The sequence below is a fragment of the Miscanthus floridulus genome, chromosome 3 (assembly GCF_019320115.1).
Source record: "Miscanthus floridulus cultivar M001 chromosome 3, ASM1932011v1, whole genome shotgun sequence".
Classification (NCBI taxonomy): Eukaryota; Viridiplantae; Streptophyta; class Magnoliopsida; order Poales; family Poaceae; genus Miscanthus; species Miscanthus floridulus.
The window spans coordinates 20,619,877-20,638,949 of NC_089582.1; the positions used below are offsets into that span (position 1 = coordinate 20,619,877).

The 19,073-nt window shown below is 50.7% G+C and overlaps 3 protein-coding genes across 6 annotated transcripts; 2 read left to right on the plus strand and 1 right to left on the minus strand.

Annotated features, from left to right (window-relative positions):
* Positions 1 to 998: 998 nt before the first annotated feature.
* LOC136543305 (phytosulfokine receptor 2-like) lies at positions 999 to 1,777 on the minus strand. The gene is made up of 2 exons (XM_066535788.1): positions 1,756 to 1,777; positions 999 to 1,657 (listed from the first exon to the last, which is right to left on the minus strand). The coding sequence occupies exons 1-2, from the start codon at positions 1,775 to 1,777 to the stop codon at positions 999 to 1,001; spliced, it is 681 nt and encodes a 226-aa protein (XP_066391885.1).
* Positions 1,666 to 2,587, plus strand: LOC136545177 (uncharacterized). Its single transcript, XM_066537218.1, has 2 exons — positions 1,666 to 2,217; positions 2,372 to 2,587. Exons 1-2 carry the CDS (start codon positions 1,796 to 1,798, stop codon positions 2,529 to 2,531), a joined length of 582 nt encoding a protein of 193 aa, XP_066393315.1. The 5' UTR covers positions 1,666 to 1,795; the 3' UTR covers positions 2,532 to 2,587.
* A 559-nt stretch (positions 2,588 to 3,146) lies between these two features.
* LOC136541438 (DEAD-box ATP-dependent RNA helicase 58, chloroplastic-like) lies at positions 3,147 to 17,637 on the plus strand. 4 transcript variants are annotated; one of them, XM_066533316.1, is made up of 11 exons: positions 3,147 to 4,252; positions 4,394 to 4,643; positions 5,347 to 5,395; positions 5,619 to 5,659; positions 5,820 to 5,958; positions 15,063 to 15,167; positions 15,285 to 15,443; positions 15,530 to 15,598; positions 16,139 to 16,228; positions 16,938 to 17,078; positions 17,161 to 17,637. In XM_066533316.1, the coding sequence occupies exons 2-11, from the start codon at positions 4,555 to 4,557 to the stop codon at positions 17,440 to 17,442; spliced, it is 1,164 nt and encodes a 387-aa protein (XP_066389413.1). In that variant the 5' UTR covers positions 3,147 to 4,252; positions 4,394 to 4,554; the 3' UTR covers positions 17,443 to 17,637. The 4 variants fall into 4 exon arrangements, with proteins under 4 accessions (XP_066389413.1, XP_066389414.1, XP_066389416.1 ...); XM_066533317.1 differs by lacking the exon at positions 15,530 to 15,598 and having other exon boundaries at positions 3,148 to 4,252; XM_066533319.1 differs by lacking the exons at positions 15,063 to 15,167; positions 15,285 to 15,443; positions 15,530 to 15,598 and having other exon boundaries at positions 3,149 to 4,252.
* The last annotated feature ends 1,436 nt before the right edge of the window (positions 17,638 to 19,073 follow it).

Here is a 19,073-nt window from a genome sequence, read left to right on the forward strand (position 1 = left end):
CTGGACGCCGTGGAGGTCCGGTCGCGGCCTCGACGCCCACCCTCCCCGCGCAGCTGCTCGACGCCATGGAGCTCCGGCTGCGGCCGCTGGACGCCTGCCTCCCCGTGCGCGGCCGCTCGACGCCGTGGAGGTCCGACCACGGCCGCTCCACGCCTGGCTCGTGCGTCTTCCTGCGCCGACCCGCCTCGACGCCATGGAGGTTCAGCCGTGGCCCTCCTCCCCGTGCCGGTTCGCCCTCCCCACGCTGGCCTGCGGGAATAAAATATTCCTAGATTAATATTATTTTAATACGGCAACGTAGTACATACACGGGAATATAATATATTATGGTAATGTAGTACAATAACGGGAATATAATATGTTACAGTATGGCTTACGCCGTATATATATATACGGCAGCAAGCTATTCACGGGAATAAGCTATTCACGGGAATAAGTTATTCCTGTCTCCACACTAGAAGCTGCGGAGTGCTCGCCTGAATTAATTCGCAGGTAATCCCGCATCCGCTTTGATCGATCTCTCTGCCTATGTTATTTTTTTATGCTAGTAGTAGTACGGTAGTAGGCGGCCCGGCCTAGCCTGACTGAAATCTTCCTCCGGAAGCCTCCCGAGCATGCAGCAATTTATATGTACAATATATATATATATTATATGCACTCTCTGCAGCAATATTATATATACAATATATACATATTATATGCACTCTCTGTAGCAATATTATATGAGAATATTATGCTCTTGCTCCTACTTTAATGTTTAATTATAATTTTATTCTCGTTTTTATCATTATTGTAATTTTACTCCTGCTTTATAACTACTCAGACTGATGGCTCAGTTTACTCTTACTTTTAACTCTGTCAGTTATACTGAAATAAAAAAAATTAAAAACAACAAAACCCTTCGATACCCCTTATCCTCCGATACCCTCCCCAACCCCCCCCCCCCCCCCCCCCCCCCGTCCTCTGCCGTATCCCCTCTCTCTCTCATTCTCCTCACGTCAGCTCCCGCAGCGTGGGTGAAAGGCGTTGTTGGCGAGGCTGAGCTCCCGCAGCGTGGCGGCGCAGGGCGGAGGGGAGGCTGAGGACGAGGACGAGGACAGGAGCGCGCCGGCGAGGCGGTTGGCGGAGAGGTCGGGTACCCGGAGCATGGGCGCGCTGGCGCAGAGGTCGGGCGCGAGGGGGCCGGAGATGGAGTTGTTGCTGGCGTCGAGGTGGTCCGGGAGGGGGATGCCCTGAAGCGCGCCGTGGAGGAGGTTGGAGGAGAGGTTAGCGGCGCGGATGGTCCCTGGCAAGGCGGCGAGGGCCGCGGCGACGGCGCCCGTGAGCGCGTTCCGGCTGAGGTCGAGGTCCCGGAGGAACGGGAGCGCCGGGGACGGGAGCGAGCCCGCGGGGCCTCGGGCCGGGAGGCGCAATGCGGACACGCGGCCGCCGGCGTCGCAGGAAACGCCGTCCCACGCGCAGCACCCGGGGGCGGAGGAGGAGGAGGAGGGCCAGAGGAGGGCGTCCGCCGCCGACGTGAGGTTCCCGGCGAAGGCAAGCAGCGCGCGCAGGTCGTCCGGGTGGTAGGGCGCCGGGTCCGGGTTCGCGGCGGCACGCGCCCGCGGGATGAGCAGCGGCAGGAGGAGGAGGAGGGGGAGGAGCAGGAGCAGGGAAAACACTGTTCAAGCCGAACAAGCCGGCTTCTCGCCAGCCGAACCCTGCCTTAGTAGTAGTAGGAGGCCCGATAGGCGATCGCTAACTGCTAGTGTTTACTACATTTGCAGGATCGATCTGTCATCGGTGATCGACCACCAAAATGGAGGTGCTCGGGAATGCGGCGAACATTCTGCAGCTGCTCGGGCCGGTCCAGTTCCTCATCACCATGGCCGACAACTACCTGCGGTTGTCACAGAACAAGAAGGAATGCCTCGAGCTCGAGCTGCGCGTGGGGAAGCTGAAGGAGATCATCGGGTGGCCAACCCCTTGCTGGAGCCTAGTGCAGCAGAAGGAGCCGAGGCTCGAGGCTCTGGTGAGCAGCGCGCTCCGCGAGGCAGACGGCCTCGCCAACTCTTACAGGAACGGCACGGTTTGGTTCCTGGTCCGGACGGGCAGGAGCATGACCCAGCAGTTCCGTGACCTGCGCAACAGGATCGACTCCTACTGTGCCCTCATCATCTCCCTCAACGCCTGCCAACTCATCGCACAGCCGGGACCTCTTACTGCTCCGTTACTTGTCAGGTGAATACTGAAACTATACTGATTGCTTACGTTGCCTACGTGCTAGTGCTATGTTGTTCAGTACCAGTAATAACTCGATGTGGCTCGGTGTAAATTAACGGCCGGCAATTAATCTAATTAAACGCGTGCGTGTTATGGACTTATGACAATTCAGGGTTGAGAGGAACGAAGGCGGCGCAACACCGACGGCGGCTGTGCCTTCCAGGGACGCCGAGGCACCTATGGGGGTTGCTGCTGACGGCGTCCCGGCACACAATGCAGCGGCAGATGATGGCCAGGAGGCAGGTGAAGATCGTGATCAGCGCATCAACTGATCATCCATGGTGTTGTGTCGTGTGAAGATCGTGATCAGACGTGTGTGAGGTGAAACAGGAAAAGGGAATTGTTGTCACCGTGAAATTGAAAGCACAATCCTTGTCATTTCCGTCCACAGAAATCAGCCTTGATTTGTAACGTATTTGTTGACGTTTAAGAGAGATAGTAGATTGATTTGTTGTGTTTCGACGATTGGATAGATTGAAATTCAATCGGCCATGCATCATTTATTTTATAAGGGGTAGGGATGGTCTTATCCCATAGAAAAACCAATATGGTACTATTATCATGTCGCTTTACGAAGTTTTTATTAGATTGAACCAAAACTGTCATGGGTCTATTTAAATGGGTTATTTAGATTCATGTTATTATAATTTTTGATGTTCGGAGAAACGTCATTACTATTCACATATTTTAAAACATGCCATTACAATTCTTCGTTTCCCACAAATATGCCACAGAATACGAATGGACACGATCTAAACCCAGCTGAAGACGTATACGAAGACGTATATAATACGAATGGACATGACCTAGGTCCAGCTGAAACGTATATTTCAGCCTCGTCTTTTTTTACCGGGCGTGACCATTTTACCACCGTCTCCTTTTACCTTACGCTCTGCTTCTCACGGTCACGGTAATTTCTCCTCTCCCCCGTTCTCTCTCCGTCTCGACCGCTGTCCCCGGCTGGCAGCGCGCCCCGGCGGCCGCGCCTCCGGCGGGCTGCGCCCGGTGGGCACGAGCTCCGGCGGCCGCACCCCGTCTCTACCCCGGCGAACGCGCCCTATCTCGTGTCCCCGGCAGCCACGCCCCTAGCGACCGCGCCCCCCGGCGGGCAGCGCCCTGGCGGCCGAGGCGTCTCGTCGGCCCTCGCCGCCCCTGCCGGCCCCGGCGGCGGTCCTCGCGGCTCCGGCTGGCCTCGGTGGCGGCCCTCGCTGGCCCCGGTGGGCTGTGCCACTGTGGCCGCGCCTCCGGCGGTCTGCACCCCGGCGAGCCGCGCTCCCATCGGCCGCGACCCCGATGTCCGCGCCAGGATTCAAGAGATTTGTGATTTTATTTTCGCGGCTCTGCGTTCTTGTGTTTTCTGTGTGTTTTTCTCCTCTCCTGTTCGTCCTTCAATTGGTCGATTTAAGAGCGTTTTTGTTCGTTCTTTTTGAGTCGATTCGAGCAAGGATATGTGCTGATCAAATCCCCCAAGTGATTCAACTAATTTGGTACGAGCTCGTAGATCGATCCAATTTTCGGTTTAGGGTGAAAACCCCCGTTCTTGCCCCAAATCTTGCATTTCCTAGAGTTTAAGCTGACATTGGGCGATGATCTCTTAGAGTATGCTCACCAACTCCCTTGTGATGGTCTGTGCAATGTTTGGGAGCGATTCGTTTTGATTTCGACCGGTTTCGTCGATTTTTGTGCTCGCCCCTTCTCTGTTCGTGCGCTCGTGTTCGTTCTGTTCTTGCGTTCGAGCTCCAGATGGCCGCATCGGTGTGGGCTTCGTTGGTCACCGATGCAGTCAGGCTCAGCGCCTAGCAGTGCCCCGCCGAAGCCTCTGTAGCTGCTTTGCCTCTGCCGTTCTTCCGTCCCCCCACTCCGATTCCTCTGTTCCCCTGCCTATACTGCTAACACTAACACACACGAACACCCCAAAGAAGAATCCGGGAGACGCCCACGCCACCCCCTGCGCGCTCGGCCGCCGTTGCGCTAGCTTCTCCGCCGCGACCAGGTGCGCCCGTGAGCTCGGCCACCCCCGGCGGCGGCTCGGCATGGAGAGCGCCCACGGGGAGCCCGACTCCTCTCTACCATCTTCAGTTTTTTGTTCGGATTTTAATTTGTTTCCCCCACGGTTTTGGGTGGATTATCGAAGGCTTCGAGCTCGCGACCAACCCGACGAAGCCATGGCGTGCTTTGAGAAAACCAAAGGAAGCGAAAAATGTAGTGAAGAGTTGGCAGTGTCGTGGTGTATGAGACTAGCAGGGCTCTGCCTCCAGTCCCCAGCAGGAGTCCGCAAGGAGGGTTCAGAACGGAATGAAGCTCATCGGCGTCCTTACTGCAGAAAGCGCGGCAGATTTGGCGTTATTAGTTTTATTGGCGTTGGCAGTGACCGCAGCTGAAGGGTGAGTGTCAATCTCTTAGTTCCCAAATCGAACACTCTCAGTTTATCTTGCTTCTATTTTTTCAGCTCATATATAGTTTATCGGAAGAAGTGCATATGGGTGTGGCCGTGTGGGAGTGAATCTCTGATCTCTGACCGGCCGGAGAGGAGCGGAGGCACAAAGGCTGGGGTGCAAGGGAAGTTTTTTTTAGGGTAAACAGTAGGAGAGGGCTCCTACTGCGAATTTTTATAAAATTTTGTGAAAGTAGAATGTGCAAAAAGAAGCGTTCTATTTTAGACTGTTGAACCAATTATCTCTATGAGGTTTGTATTTGTCTTTCACTCTATGGGATAAAGGTTAACTCCAACTTGATGCTGACTTTCCAACCCAAAAAAGATGGTTGGACTCCTCTGAAAATCAAGCGATTTCATGTAATCCATATGCTCCAGGCTGCAATTAAGCACAATAATTTCCATAAAGAAAGATTGATCTTTTTTAAAAGAACAAGAAAGGTTGATTTATGTGGGAGGGAAGTATTTCCCCCTCTCTGGTGGTGAATACACGGTGTGTTGGCCGTTGTTGGATGGGGAAGCGGCCGGCAGGGCAACCGGCAGTTTTTAGAAAAGGGCAACCGTCATGAATGGAATGAAAGAAAACACGAATCTAATTGATCATGCATGGTATAGCTATGTTATCACTAACGAATTCCCATGTATACGTGCAGGTCTCAGGACGACCATGTCAAGATGCCTCCACCCCCGCGGGGTTCAATGGTGAGAGTTATGTAACTGGGAATTAAATTTGTGGAATATGTCAGGATTAATTGATTAACTGAGTTCCAAAAACTGCAAGCATGCAACTGACAAAAATTTGTACCTTCCTTTTTACTTCCGCGACGAGGAGAAATTAACGCTTTGTTCTATCCATGATTACAATTAATTATTCTCTACGCTTGCAACATAGACTGACGTGTATTACACTCTTTAATTCGAACAGAGACAACAATTGTCGGAACAGGATCTTCGTAGCATTCATCGGTACAATTTTCTTTCCACTACAACTGTATCTCATGTGTCTTTCTTCCTTTCTGTCTAGCTAGGCTAGGCCTGAGAAAATCAGGCTTCTGGAAAAAAAGAAGCCTGTCTTGCATTTAATTCTCTTCATATTTTTGTTTTCTGTCCACATTGACGCGGGCAGTTCTACGGATGATACAATCAAATATCTTGAGACATTGATTCGAAGTCGCTGCGAAGCATCTAAAAGGCGACGGGAAGAGGCTAAAGAACTGGATGAAGAAGCTGATGAATTGCAGGAAAGGGTTAAGGTTCTCAAGCAGGTAATTAATTTCCCGTCGACCTTCCCCCCACGCTCGACGACAACAGCAACAACAACCAAGCCTGTCAGTCCCAAGCAAGTTGGGGCAGGCTAGAGTTTAGGCACGTCGATAGCCGTTTTTCAAGCACTCCTATTCAGACACAGATCTCGTATATCACATTCTTTAAAATCTCTTCTTATTGCCTCCCCCATGTTAATTTCGCCCTTCCTCTGCCTCTCCTCACATTATATCTTGACTTAGAACTCCAATGCACCGGTGCCTCTCAAGATCTCATTTGGACATGGCCAAACCTTCTCCCCACGCTCGACACATAATATTGTGTAGGTAGCTGCTACAATTGTGCCGTGTATGTATAGAAGTAGAGATTTTTTTTTGTATGGTTGTTAAAAAGGTATCAAGAGTAAAATTACAACTTGCTCTGTAGAAGGTACAATATTTTTTTGTGTGTATTTCTCAAGTTGTAATTGATGGAGTAGCAATGCATGCATGAATAGTTGTCCTGTTAATAGATGAACACAAGGTACATATAAATAGATAGCCTTCTCTAGATGTATAATCTACCAGGGACTTATGGAAACAGAATCCTGGGATTATAGGAGCGGGCTATACGTGCCTAGAGCTGACGGCCAGATAACGGTGGCGGCGCAACTAACCCTTGCCTACGGCAGGGTTAGGCTAACGTGTCCAGCAGGATTGCTAACAATAATTAGTAGTATCTCTTGAAGGACCGCAAAAAAAATCTGATAGGAGTATATGAGATCTGTTACGGTGCCTATGCAGGTTAGCTAGACAATCCTGCGTATAGCAGTCTAGAAGGTGTTTGTATGAGCCAAATAATGCAAGATGAACTATAGTCGCTTTCTTTTCATGCAGACACTGCAAGGATGTGCCAAGCAGGATCAGTAAGTTATCCCACATATGTACTGTATTTTTTTAGGCTGAATACATATGTACTGTATTTATCCCATGGCATCTATATTTTACAAATAATGTTGCAACGCTTTTGCTTAACTTAATTGTTCTTTTACATTTTAGCCCTCATACACTTTTTTACTGGCATTTTAAAATAGAAGTCTATATTTGGTCTCTCAACTATGATCTTGGTCCGATTTCAGTCCATCAACCCGTACTCTCGCACGGGCTAGAATTTTAAAGTTATACTATTAATATATTTGATTAATTAAAAATTACTTATATTAAATTGTATGTTTTTTTATTTATTTTCTACAAAATAGAAATAGTAGATACTTTGTAGTCTATATTTAATGATCATAAACTTATTAATTACTTTTTTTGCAAGGGACCGACTTATATATTTTTCATGCGTATTCATATTTTTACTTTGCATGCACCTTGTATATCTTTAATATGCAAGTAGTTTGAAACCTTGCCATTAACTATGGTGAGAATTTTGATTTTTATTTTTATTTTATTGACAGCTATAGATATTTTAATCAAGTTAAAACTGTTGTGCTTATTGTATCATTTACTAACTCTCAAATAAGGATTTTAGGCCATATAGTAGATTCCTAAGTACTGCAATAGCATATGCAATCATTCGAAAATTGCACCATGTCACCTAAGATAAGTGACAGACCTCGAAATGAGATCTCGGAAGGGGGTAGCAGTGCTAACCTCAAGAGAATTTTAAATCTTGCCTTATAATGGTCAAATTGCTATAGAGTAATGTTAAAGGGCCAAAAAAAACATAGCCATCAGTAGAGATTGAATTTTCCTATCGAGGAATTATACGTGCAATTATGGTTATACCATCAATATAGACGTGTTAAACATTTAGTTAAAATATATAAATATAGATAAAGTAATAACCTTTTTAAATTATGTCATGGTTACTAATATGGTTTTAAAAAAATTGTTAGCATCCTTAGTTTATGAGTTATTAAGGAAAAAACATAACATATATATTTACCACTCATGCATGCTGATGTTAGTCGCTGAATTCTTACTCTTGGTAGTAGCAGAATTTTTACTCTCATCGAGAGAGGATGACACTAGGAGTTGGAGCAATTTTCTGGTTTATTTCTCACACAAATGCCATGTCAACCTGAGAGGATAGGGATACATATTTATAGGCTGCTAGCCCGCCAAGCATATACCAAGATGCTAGTCCTAGATGCTAAGATGCTGTCCTAGATGCTGTCCTAGATGTTGTCCTAGATGCTAGTCCTAGATGTTGTCCTAGATGCTGTCCTAGATGCTAAGATGCTGTCCTAGCCAGTCAAGGATGCTGTCCTTGATGAGTAGCAAGACCACCATGCTGCCACAAGGACCATATGTTGCAGCCCCACAAAGACCAGCCAACACAGAGACTTATCCATCATTCTTCCCCTAAGTCTTGTGCGTCGTCTTGTGGGAAAGTTGAATCATCCCGGTCCTGGAGCAGAGCTTAAGGAACTTGATCCTCCCAAGAGGCTTGTAAGCAGGTCCGCAAGCTGGTCCTTGGTGTTGATGTAGCTCGTCTTGATGCTCCCTTCCTCCAAACAGCCTCGGATGAAGTGGTACCTCACTCGGATATGCTTACTCCATTCATGGAAAACGGGGTTCTTTGCCAGGGCCAGAGCGGACTTGCTGTCCATTCTGAGCTCCACCGCTCTAGTGTCTCTGCCGAGGAGATCACCAAGCAGTCGAGCGAGCCAGAGCGCCGGAGTCAAAGCGGTGGAGGCCGCTATGTATTCGGCCTCGCAGCTGGACAGGGCCACCACTTGCTGCTTGACCGACTGCCAGCTAACGAGGCACTTGCCGAGGAGGAAGAGGATCCTGCTCGTGCTCTTGCTGGTGTCGATGTTGTCGGCGTGGTCGCTGTCGCTGTACCCGACGAAGTGCGCCGCCCCAGGGCACCTAGGGTAGTAGAGGCCGTGGTCGAGAGTCCCCGCAACGTAGCGGATGATCCTCTTCACAGCCTGCTGGTGCTCCGTCGTCGGTCGCTGCATGAACCGACTAACGTAGCCGACGGAGAATGCCAAGTCCGGACGTGTGTGGGCGAGGTAGCGAAGGCTCCCCACAAGACGCCGGTACTGCATAGCGTCCACCTCCGTCGTGCTGTCGCAGCTCAACTTCAGCCTCTCCTCCATCGGAGTGAGAGCTGGGTTGCAGTCGGTGAGTCTATCTAGCTCAACGACGCGCTTGGCGTAGGCGGTCTGTCGAAGCATGATCCCGGAGTCATCCTGGTGCACCTCGATTCCCAGGTAGAAGGAGAGAGGCCCCAGGTCACTCGTCTGAAAGGTGGCCTTCATCTCTTCCTTGAATGCCGCCACCTCCGCATCCTTGGTGCCGGTGATCACCAAGTCGTCGACGTAGACACCCACCAGCAGAGCATTTCCTCCACTGCCCCATCGGTAGATGGCCGCCTCGTGCGGGCTTTGCTTGAAGCCCATCTCTTTTAGCGTGGAATCCAACTTGGCATTCCACGCCCTCGATGCCTGCCGCAAGCCATAGAGGGCCTTGCGCAAGCGAAGCACCTTGCCCTCCTTGCCGGGAATCGCAAATCCCGACGGTTGGTGTACGTAGACCTCCTCCTTCAAGTCGCCGTTAAGGAACACCGACTTGACGTCCATGTGATGAACACGCCAGCCCTGCTGGGCAGCTAGCGCAAGGAGTCGCACGGACTCCATCCGTGCCACGGGAGCGAAGGCGTCGTCGAAGTTGACCCCCTCCTGCTGCACGAAACTTCGTGCCACCAAGCGAGCCTTGTGCTTGACGATGGCGCCGGCTTCATCCCTCTTCAGCTTGTACACCCACTTAAGGGTGATCGCGCGGTGACCACGAGGAAGGTCAGCAAGCTCCTAGGTGCGGTTCTTCTCAACCGCATCCATCTCCAACTACATCGCGGCGCGCCATGCCGCGTGTTTCTCGGCCTTTGCAAATGACCGAGGCTCACCATCGTCACATGCAAGGTGCAACTGCGCCTCCAGGTCATGAGGCACCGGTCCTGGCTGGTCGTCGAGAAGGTTCTCCATTGTACGGTACCGCAACAGCTCGTCGTCGTGGTACGCGTCGATGCACTCCTCGTCGTGAGAGAGCAGAGTAGCGAGCTCAACCGGGCTGTGCTCGACACGAGCTGGTGTTGGAGTAGACGTGCCCGGAGAGGTGCCTGTCGGTGCTGGAGTGCGTGGCGTTGCCGGCTGTGGTGGAGCCGACGAAGAACTCATCGCAGCCGAGGTCCTGGCTAGAGAGCGTGGTGCTGTCGGAGTAGCAAGCGCCGGGGTCGGTGGAGGCTCGGGGACTGGGGTAGACGCGTTCGTCGAAGAAGAGCCGCCTACTCCCTCAGCTCCCTCGAAGTGGACGTACTCGACGGTGAAGTCGTCGTACGTCGGAGCCGAGCCATCATCCACCGCCTTGTCCCACGCCCATCCTCGCCCTTCGTTGAACACAACGTCGCGCGCCGTGCGCACACGCTGTGTCTTTGGGTCGAGGATGCGGTAGGCCTTCGAGCCCTCCGCGTAGCCGATGAACACGTCCTGCCATCGAGCGCCTTGGTAGGCGAGCGGTTGAGGATGTAGACGGCCGACACCACCGCCTCTCCCCAGAAGACAGCCGGCATCCCCCTCTGCTTGAGAAGGGCCCGAGCCATCCCCACAACCGTTTGGTTGCGCCGCTCGACGACGCTGTTCTGCTGCGGGCTGTACGGCGCGGAGTAGTGGCGCTGAATGCCCTTATCAGCGCAGTACGACGCGAATTCAGCCGCCGTGAATTCGCCGCCGTTGTCGGTGCGCAGCACGCGCAGCTTGCGGCCACAGTCCGCCTCCGCAGCAGCCTGCGCGCGCCTGATGGCGTCCGCAGCCTCTCCCTAGCTACCGAGGACCATCACCCACATGTAGCGGGAGAGGTCGTCGACGAGCAGCAGGAAGTAGCGTCGTCCTCCCGGTGTGGCCGGTGTCACCGGGCCACACAAGTCCGCGTGCGCAAGCTCGAGCCTCTCCTTGGCTCGAAAGCTCGCCCGCTGGGGAAAGGGGAGTCGCCTCTGCTTCGTCAACACGCAGACGTCGCAGAGCTGCTCCACATGGTCGAGGCACGGCAGGCCTCGCACCATCTCCGTGGCACTGAGCCGCTTCAGGGCCTCGAAGTGAAGGTGCCCGAAGCGCTCGTGCCACTGCCACGCCTCGTCGTCCCGACAAGCAGCGAGACAGAGGGGTTGTGCCACCTGCACGTTAAGGACGTAGAGTCGATTTGCGCTTCTGGATACCTTGCAAGAAGGCGACGACGGCGATCCCAAATCCTCATGACTCCATCCTCAACCACCACGCACGAACCGTTCTCATCCAGCTGTCCCAAGCTGATGATAGAGTTCTTCAACGCGGGGATGTAGTAGACTCCGGTGAGCAGCCTCTGCTCACCAGATACGGCGGTGAAGATGACGGAGCCGACGCCCTTGATCTCCACGCCGGAGGCATCCCCAAACTTGACGGAGCCTCGGACGCTAGAGTCAAGCTCGGTGAAGAACTCCCATTGCTGGAGCCGTCACCGAGGAGGGCGTGTGGTTTTGGCTCGTCAAGGTGGAGGAGAGCCGCTGCGGCCGGTGCCGCTGGAGGTAGCTCGATGCTTGCATGTGCCATGAACAGAGCCGGCTCCTCCACCTGTGCGACGTGTGCCTGGCCGCGTCGTGGCTGTCGGCAGTCCTTGGCCCAATGGCCAAGCTCGCCGCAGTTGCGGCAGGTGTCGTCTCGTGCCGGCTTGTGCTTGCCAGCAGCGCCGCCCTGGGCGCCTCCGCGGGCATCACCCTCGGCACGTCCTCGCGCCCCGGCCTGGGCGTCTCTGCGCGTCTTGCGCGGCTTGCCACGCTTGCGGCCGCTTGTCGAGGAAGAAGGCTCCCCCATCTTTCGGTCACCTTGGCAGGCAGCCCATTGCTCCCAAGTGAGAAGGAGCTTCCCGCCAGTGGTGATGGGCCCCGAGAGAGACTGTGGCTCATCGCTGTCGACGGCCTTGAGGCGACCTATCGCCTCCTCGATCGACATCGTGGAGAGATCCATCAGGGACTCAATCGAGCGAGCCATCTGCTTGTACTTCTCGGGGACGCAGCGGAAGAGCTTTTCGATAGCTCTCTCCTCGTCGTAGGTGTCATCGCCGAACTGCACCATCTTCTACAACAGAGTGTTGAGACGGAGAGCAAAGTCATCAACGTCCTCACCTGGCTTGAAGGCCAGGTTCTCCCACTCCTTGCGAAGTGCCTGCAGTGTGGACTTGCGGGTGCGGGCGCTGCCGATGCGTGCCGCAGCGATAGCGTCCCAAGCCTCCTTGGCAGTCCGCTTGTTGGTAAGCAAGAACTGCATCTCGGACGGGACTGCAGCAATGAGGGCATCCAGCGCCCGTCGATCCTGGTCGTAGTCGACGTCGCCGTACCGGACTGCCTCCCACATGAGCCGCACCTGGAGCTTTACCCTCATCACCACAGCCCACTCGACGTAGTTGGTCTTAGTGAGGGTAGGCCACCCACCGTCGGGGCCGACGTCCCTGACAACAGCCTGGAGCCCGTGGTAACCACAGTACCGATCCGGGGAGAGAGCCACGCTGCATGTGAAGGTCGCGCTCTTCATCGACCCGTCCGCCACCGTTGCCGTGCGCGCCTCCTCTAGGAGCGCCACCGCCGTGCGCGCCTCCTCCAGGAGCGCCGCCGGCGCGTCCGCGCCTGTCTGGGCTGCCGCCGCGCTCGTGGGCGTGCGCGGCTGCCCACTGCGCCGCCCGCGCTCGCGCTGCCTCCCTCCCCAGCAGCTTGAGGTCCGCGTCGACGCTGTCGTCAGCAGAAACGGAGCTGCTGATGCTGCCGCGTAGAGCCTCGACCTCTGCTGCCGCCGCACGCGCTGCATCCGCCGCCGCCGCTGCTTCCGCCTCCGCTTTGGCTGCTGCCAGCTCCGCCGCTGCTAGCCTCGATGCCCTTACCGTCGCCGCAGCGGTCTCTGCCGCGGCAAGTTCGGCCTCCTGCCGACGCCGCGTGCTCGAGGCGACCGAGCGCTGAGACTGCCCTGCGGACATGACGCGCTACCGGGGGGCTGCTGCGTGGGGAGAGGGCTGCTTGCGCAGAGGGAGAAGAGTGAGCAGGAGCGGCCGGAGCTGGGGCTGTTGCGCGGCTGGGAAAGGAGATGAGCAGGAGATGCTCAGGCTACAGGATAGTACGGCTCCGATATCAGTTGTTAGTCGCTGAATTCTTACTCTTGGTAATAGCAGAATTCTTACTCTCATCGAGAGAGGATGACACTAGGAGTTGGGGCAATTTTCTGGTTTAATTCTCACACAAATGCCATGCCAACCTGAGGGGTTGGAGATACATATTTATAGGTTGCTAGCCAGCCAAGCATATGTCAAGATGCTAGTCCTAGATGCTAAGATGCTGTCCTAGATGCTAAGATGCTGTCCTAGCCAATCAAGGATGCTGTCCTTGATGTGCAGCAAGACCACCATGCTGCCACAAGGACCATATGCTGCAGCCCCACAAAGACCAGCCAATACAGAGACTTATCCATCAGCTGACACAATGTGTATGCTTACATTAATCAAATCTTAATATATTAATATTGATAGAAGTGGGTAATGTATAAATATCTACATGCTCTATGGTTATTTAAACAATTTTTAATAGAAGATATTGATTATCTTTTAGATGTATATTTGAGAGGATATTTAATTTTCTCAGTAATGAGATGAAAATTGGGTTACATAAATTATTTATTGTTATAGGAGTACTTGGGTAATTATAAGCAAATTTAGGTCTACGATCGGCGCCAACCGGCCAACTCCGCGTTGGTCGCCGCTGATCGCGCGGGCAAGCAACCCCAGCAGGGCTTGCTTGACCACTTCGACAAGCTCATGGAGAGCCCGTGCACCAACCACGCCTACCCCGTCAAGCACCTCTACAAGGACTGCGAACTCCTCAATCGCTTTCTACGACAGGCCAGTGGGCCAAAAGAAGGAAAGGGCAAGGAGACAGCGGCCAAGAAAGGAGGCGCGGCGGGCAAGGATGGGGACGACTTCCCCGATCCTGAGGAATGCATCATGATCTTTGGGGGGTTCGATGCCATCTACTCCAAGTGCCAGCACAAGGTGCACAAACGGTCGAGAGAGGGACTGGTCCCAGGTCTCTGATGGAAGGGTCGAAAGGATGCCAAGAGCCTGGTGGCGGCTTGGCTGTGTGTGATGTGTGTTGTCGAATCGTGTCGATCAAGCTCTCTGTGAGTTGATCCCCCCTTCTAGCGGGGTGCCCTGCCCTCCCTTTTATAGACCAAGGGGAGCAGGGGTTACATGTCGGAGAAAGGAGAAAAAACCAGAGGCCCAGGAACCCCTCCGAAGGCGCTGGGTCCTCTTTTTCCCCTGGGTTAGCCTTGCTGACACGGCCGGGTGGTGTCAAGGATTGGCACGTTCGCCGGGCGCCTGTGTGCTGACGACGCCACGCCTTTACTTGATCAGCAAGTGGTCACGTCCCGTCCCGCCCCCGCGGGCAGCGTGTCAGACAGGAGTGTTGATCTGCAGCTCTGTGGGGAGCGGACGGTGCGGCGACTGCACGTCCGTCACCGTAGGGGACACGAGTCCCTTTTTGGACCGTAGTGGTTGTCGTATGTCTGTGTCAGGTTCCGCGTCCGAGGGCTGAAGGCGGCGCCTACAATACTGTAGGGCGAAAGTCGGCGCCTACAACACTATTCGGATTCTGCCATGCCTGGAAGGGTCTAAAGCGCCCGTCCCGTCGCCCCCTGACGGTACTTTCCTGCAGCGGCGCAGGGCATGGTCCCTGATGCCGCGGTTGACCCGAACGTCTTGTCTCACCCTGTGCCTGTCATCATGAAGGAGCAGGGTGTAGTTGTCAGGCGAGGCGGTGTTCGGCCCTCGGGGCCCGTCCTCGAACGTCGGGCGGGGCGATGTTCAGCCCTCCATCGGGCGAGGCGGGGTCTGGCCCTCAGGGGTCGGGCGAGGCGGAGTCTGGCCCTCGGGGGTCGGGCGAGGCGGAACCAATCTTCCGTCGTTCGGGTAAGAAGCGTCGTCGCGTTCTTGTCTGATCGGAAGTGTCAGCGTTCGATGGTTATTAGTTCCACTTCATTGGGTACCCTGGTATTAGGTCCCCGACACATGTGTTTGTGATAGAATTGTTGATAAATTTACAGGCAAAACCCCCCGCAATAATTGTAGCTACTGTGGCAAGCTTGTGCCAAATGGTCGAGAGGCGCACATTCAGCCTTCAATCCATGAGAGTGTTAGTTATCGATGAGGTGAGCTCATCGCTCCACTTTCTTAAGTCTTGAATCTAATTACTGCCAGAGTTTGCTCCGCCCACTGATGCTCTGTAATTATACTTGCCAAGTGGGCTAACCTTGTTGTTTCCATAGGTTGATTTTATTTTTGGGTCATCAAAGCAAGTCAGCGCTCTTCGCAAAATGTTAACCTCTTATTCAGCAGCTTTGAGTCGTCAAACCATATTTGCAAGCGCATCGATCCCTCAGCACAATCGCTTTCTGCACGACTGTGTACAACATAAATGGACCAAGGTTGTACTAACTTCTACTGAACCAATTGCTGTTTGCTTTTGTACTTCAAAGAAGGCTAATGTCTTTTTCCCTTTATCATGGTATAGAGTGATGTGGTTCATGTTCATGTCCACCCTGTACAGCCCATGCCTTCGCACCTGTGTCACAAATATGTGGCGAGCATATCAAATTCTCTGTATAATGATTGATGACCTTGTATCTAGTTTCTCTTTTACCTCACTCATACAAGGACGTTCCAATTTTCTCCCACCCGCCTGTGACCGGAAGGTCCCGGGTTGAGTCGCAGTCTCCTCGCATTGCACAGGCGAGGGTAATGCTTGCCACTAACACCCTTCCCCAGACCCCGCACGGAGCGGGAGCTCTCTGCACTGGGTACGCCCTTTTCTTTCAACCATAGGCACTTACCCACAACCATGCTCACCCACAGGCTCATTGTTGTAAATTATACTAATGTTCTTCTTGACAATTAATTTTGGGATGCATGGCACTTACTCAACATCACCTGCCTCTAGGCATGCCACATTTCTTCTAATTCTCAACTGATCCAATGCATATAGAGACAACCTGTTTTTTCTTCTTTCCCATAATTAGTGCCTCCTGGCCATCTAAGTCCACAACCAACCTCCTTTCTCCCAAGATTTCTTTTCGATCTCTGTCTGAATCTTGGTCACTATGACAACACAATCAATGTGCAGATCTGCACCAAGAAGGAAAGGTTGCATGTTTTACTATCCTTGCTTGAGAGGGATGCACCAAAGTCTGGATTCATATTTGTTGCTGAACAGGTACTGGTGTACATGATGTTCTTTTTGTACCATACCATGTTGCTTATATAGTTTCTCTAGTATCTTGGGATTTTGTCATCTATTTTCTGGGTTGCTTCCTCAGTAGAGTTGTCAATAGGCCAGGTGATCTTATGACGGGCCAGCAATATTATGTCAGATGCAAATTCAATATAGTCACAATAAAGCATTTTGCCGTCTCTATCTGCTTATACAGAATGATACAGAATAATGCATGATGCAGTGCGCTGTGATGCTGTAATGCCATGCACATATGTGATGAGTTGAGCCAATTTGGTATCTGCACTTTGGCAAGCTTGTTTATTATTTTTTGAATTACTACTAATGCCTGGGAAAGTTCTTGCAAAATCTATACCCCAATTATCATCCATCATGTAAACACCAAGACCCAGGCCCATGATGACTTAGTGGCATTGTCTGAGGTACCGGCAGCATCTACCAGTGCATAATTTCGTCATATTTTCAGTTCCCATATTTTCTGTCACTTCCTTTTTAAAAGCTTTGGATACTTTGACATTTGTATGTAATAAAACTGGTTTGTTCACCAACAAAGAAGTATCTATTCATCACCTAGTTCTGAGCAGTTATGTTGACGGTGAATGAATCTTAAGTTCTTGACTAGACCAAAAAGAAGTGGTGTATCACCCGCACATCTGCATTCTGTTTTGTAACTCTAAACCTATGTTCTTAGTCTGAGAGATCAAAGAAGGCTGGAAATCCTCCATCAACCACCGTCGTTGCTGAGTTCTTGAGAAATGCATATAAGGGAAGCCTAGATGTGCTGCTGCTGGAAGAAGATATGAACTTCAATGCTCGAGCTGCCTCGTTCTCTGTAAGTGCTCTCCGAGTTCCTTGTCAGAATCCCCCAGCATCTCCATTCTTTGTATTGACTATGAGATTTGTGACCTCTGCAGGAAGTGAAGGGGAGAGGATTCCTGCTGGTTTCAACAGACATAGCAAGCAGAGGGTTTGACCTTCCTCAAACCTGCCACATATACAGCTTCGACCTTCCTAAGACAGCGACCGACTATCTGCGCCGTGCTGGAAGAACCGGGAGAGAACCATTCTCCAGGTTGGAATGCGGCGTGGCAACCCTTATAACAGAGGAAGAGCACTTCGTGCTACAGAGATTTCAGAATGAGCTCAAGTTCCACTGTGAAGAGCTGCCCCTTGAGTCAATGTTTACGTTCTCTTGAGCTGGGATGTGGATACTAGCCTTTTCTTCCCCTTTTTTGGGTACTGCTACAGGAGATCGATTTTTTTTCCACTCGCTCTGAGCATCTATACAGGGGAAAAATCTACAGCATTTGTATCTTATACGATTGCATATCCATTTCTCTGGTTATGTACTTATGAAATGATCTTGAATCATGACAAAAGTTGGTCCAGAATTGTTTTATCGTCTCGGAAAACGATTTAACTAAACTACAACCATGTGTAGCTCAGTCCACTGGACTATAGCTTACTAAACAACAGCTGTTATTGTTCATTTGTCACTTAAACCAGAGCACGATTATATATAAAGGCACAAAGAATTCATGTCAAAGTCAACGCTTTATCTAGTCATTCGTGTGAAATTATCAACAGAAGAAAGCAAAACCATATTCCATATTCAGTACGGACAACATGTTGGCAGCCATCATACTCTAGCCTTTTTTTTACCAAATAAATATCATTAGATTAGTTATGAAATATATTTCTTAGTGCTATTTAGACGCATAAATATTGACTAGCAAATATGCCCGTGCGTTGTAACGGCAGAAACAAAACGTTAAACTTATTCGCTTTAGCTTGCTGCCCAGTTGCAGCGGCCGCGACAACTTAATTTGTATAGGTGACTTGATGCTGTGAGTGGTTGCTGCAACAATTACAAACAAACGGGTCTGTTAGTAGAAACCAAGATGGCAATGTTAAATATTTACTTTTATATTATTTTTTATAAAATTTAAAAGCTATACTTTATTGTATGATGATCATTGTATCCGTATAATATAAGTTAATATTGGCAATAATATGACAATGTTGTATTAATTTTGTATTGAATTAAATTACTACCTAGATAAGATTTTTTTCTTTCATCATGGGGCACTAAAATATTTACTCGCAAATGTATTCTAACTTTAGTTTTTATACTAGCCATGTGTTGGTAGAGTTTGATATCCAAGTTCAGTGACTTATTATGAGAATCCATAAAAAAATATGTAATTTAAATATCTTATTAAAGTCAGCATGGGTTGGTCGTCATCGTCATGTCAGCGCTTATCAAGAGTTGCACTCATATATGCAGATAACTTAAAGATTTGTACTAGTATGCAGATCGCTTGGAGAAACATTTATTTTGATTAGATTGAATGAAACATTGCTTAAGATTTCAGTTTACGATTTAATTGGTTAGACCATTGACTGATTCATATTATAGTAATAATTTATATCTAATTAAAACTAACAATTTAGTAATATAAATATTTTTTTATTAAGGGTAAGAGTTTCAAAAGTAATACTGTATTTATTTTTTACCTTTATCTTTATACGAGAAAAGCATAGTTCTTTATTACAAAAGAATAAACAAAATAAAATCACGGAAGAGGCAGTCACGGACACCACCGTGCACGAGCGGGGTAGACACCCCGACGGACAATACGGAACATGCACCAGCCGGAGAAGGAAAAAAAAAGCAGAGATTGAAACGAAAAAAACAAGACACGGATAGAGCGATGGTAACACGGACAGAACACGGATTATGTTGCACGAAACTGTACGTTGCAACGAGAAAAAAAAAACTACTAAATATTCGTGCAAAACGTTAACGTGAATGGCATATATCTAC

What these genes read in the sequence shown, in the direction of transcription:
- LOC136543305 (XM_066535788.1), bottom strand. Translation starts at nt 1,777, where the DNA reads ATGACAGATCGATCCTGCAAAT. An exon ending in GACAGATCGATCCTGCAAAT is followed by an intron (nt 1,658 to 1,755) that starts GTAGTAAACACT and finishes CGGCTTGAACAG; the next exon opens with TGTTTTCCCTGCTCCTGCTC.
- LOC136545177 (XM_066537218.1), top strand. Translation starts at nt 1,796, where the DNA reads ATGGAGGTGCTCGGGAATGCGGCGAACATTCTGCAGCTGCTCGGGCCG. An exon ending in ACTGCTCCGTTACTTGTCAG is followed by an intron (nt 2,218 to 2,371) that starts GTGAATACTGAA and finishes ATGACAATTCAG; the next exon opens with GGTTGAGAGGAACGAAGGCG.
- LOC136541438 (XM_066533316.1), top strand. Translation starts at nt 4,555, where the DNA reads ATGAAGCTCATCGGCGTCCTTACTGCAGAAAGCGCGGCAGATTTGGCG. An exon ending in ACCTGTGTCACAAATATGTG is followed by an intron (nt 15,599 to 16,138) that starts GCGAGCATATCA and finishes ATCAATGTGCAG; the next exon opens with ATCTGCACCAAGAAGGAAAG. An exon ending in TCATATTTGTTGCTGAACAG is followed by an intron (nt 16,229 to 16,937) that starts GTACTGGTGTAC and finishes CTATGTTCTTAG; the next exon opens with TCTGAGAGATCAAAGAAGGC.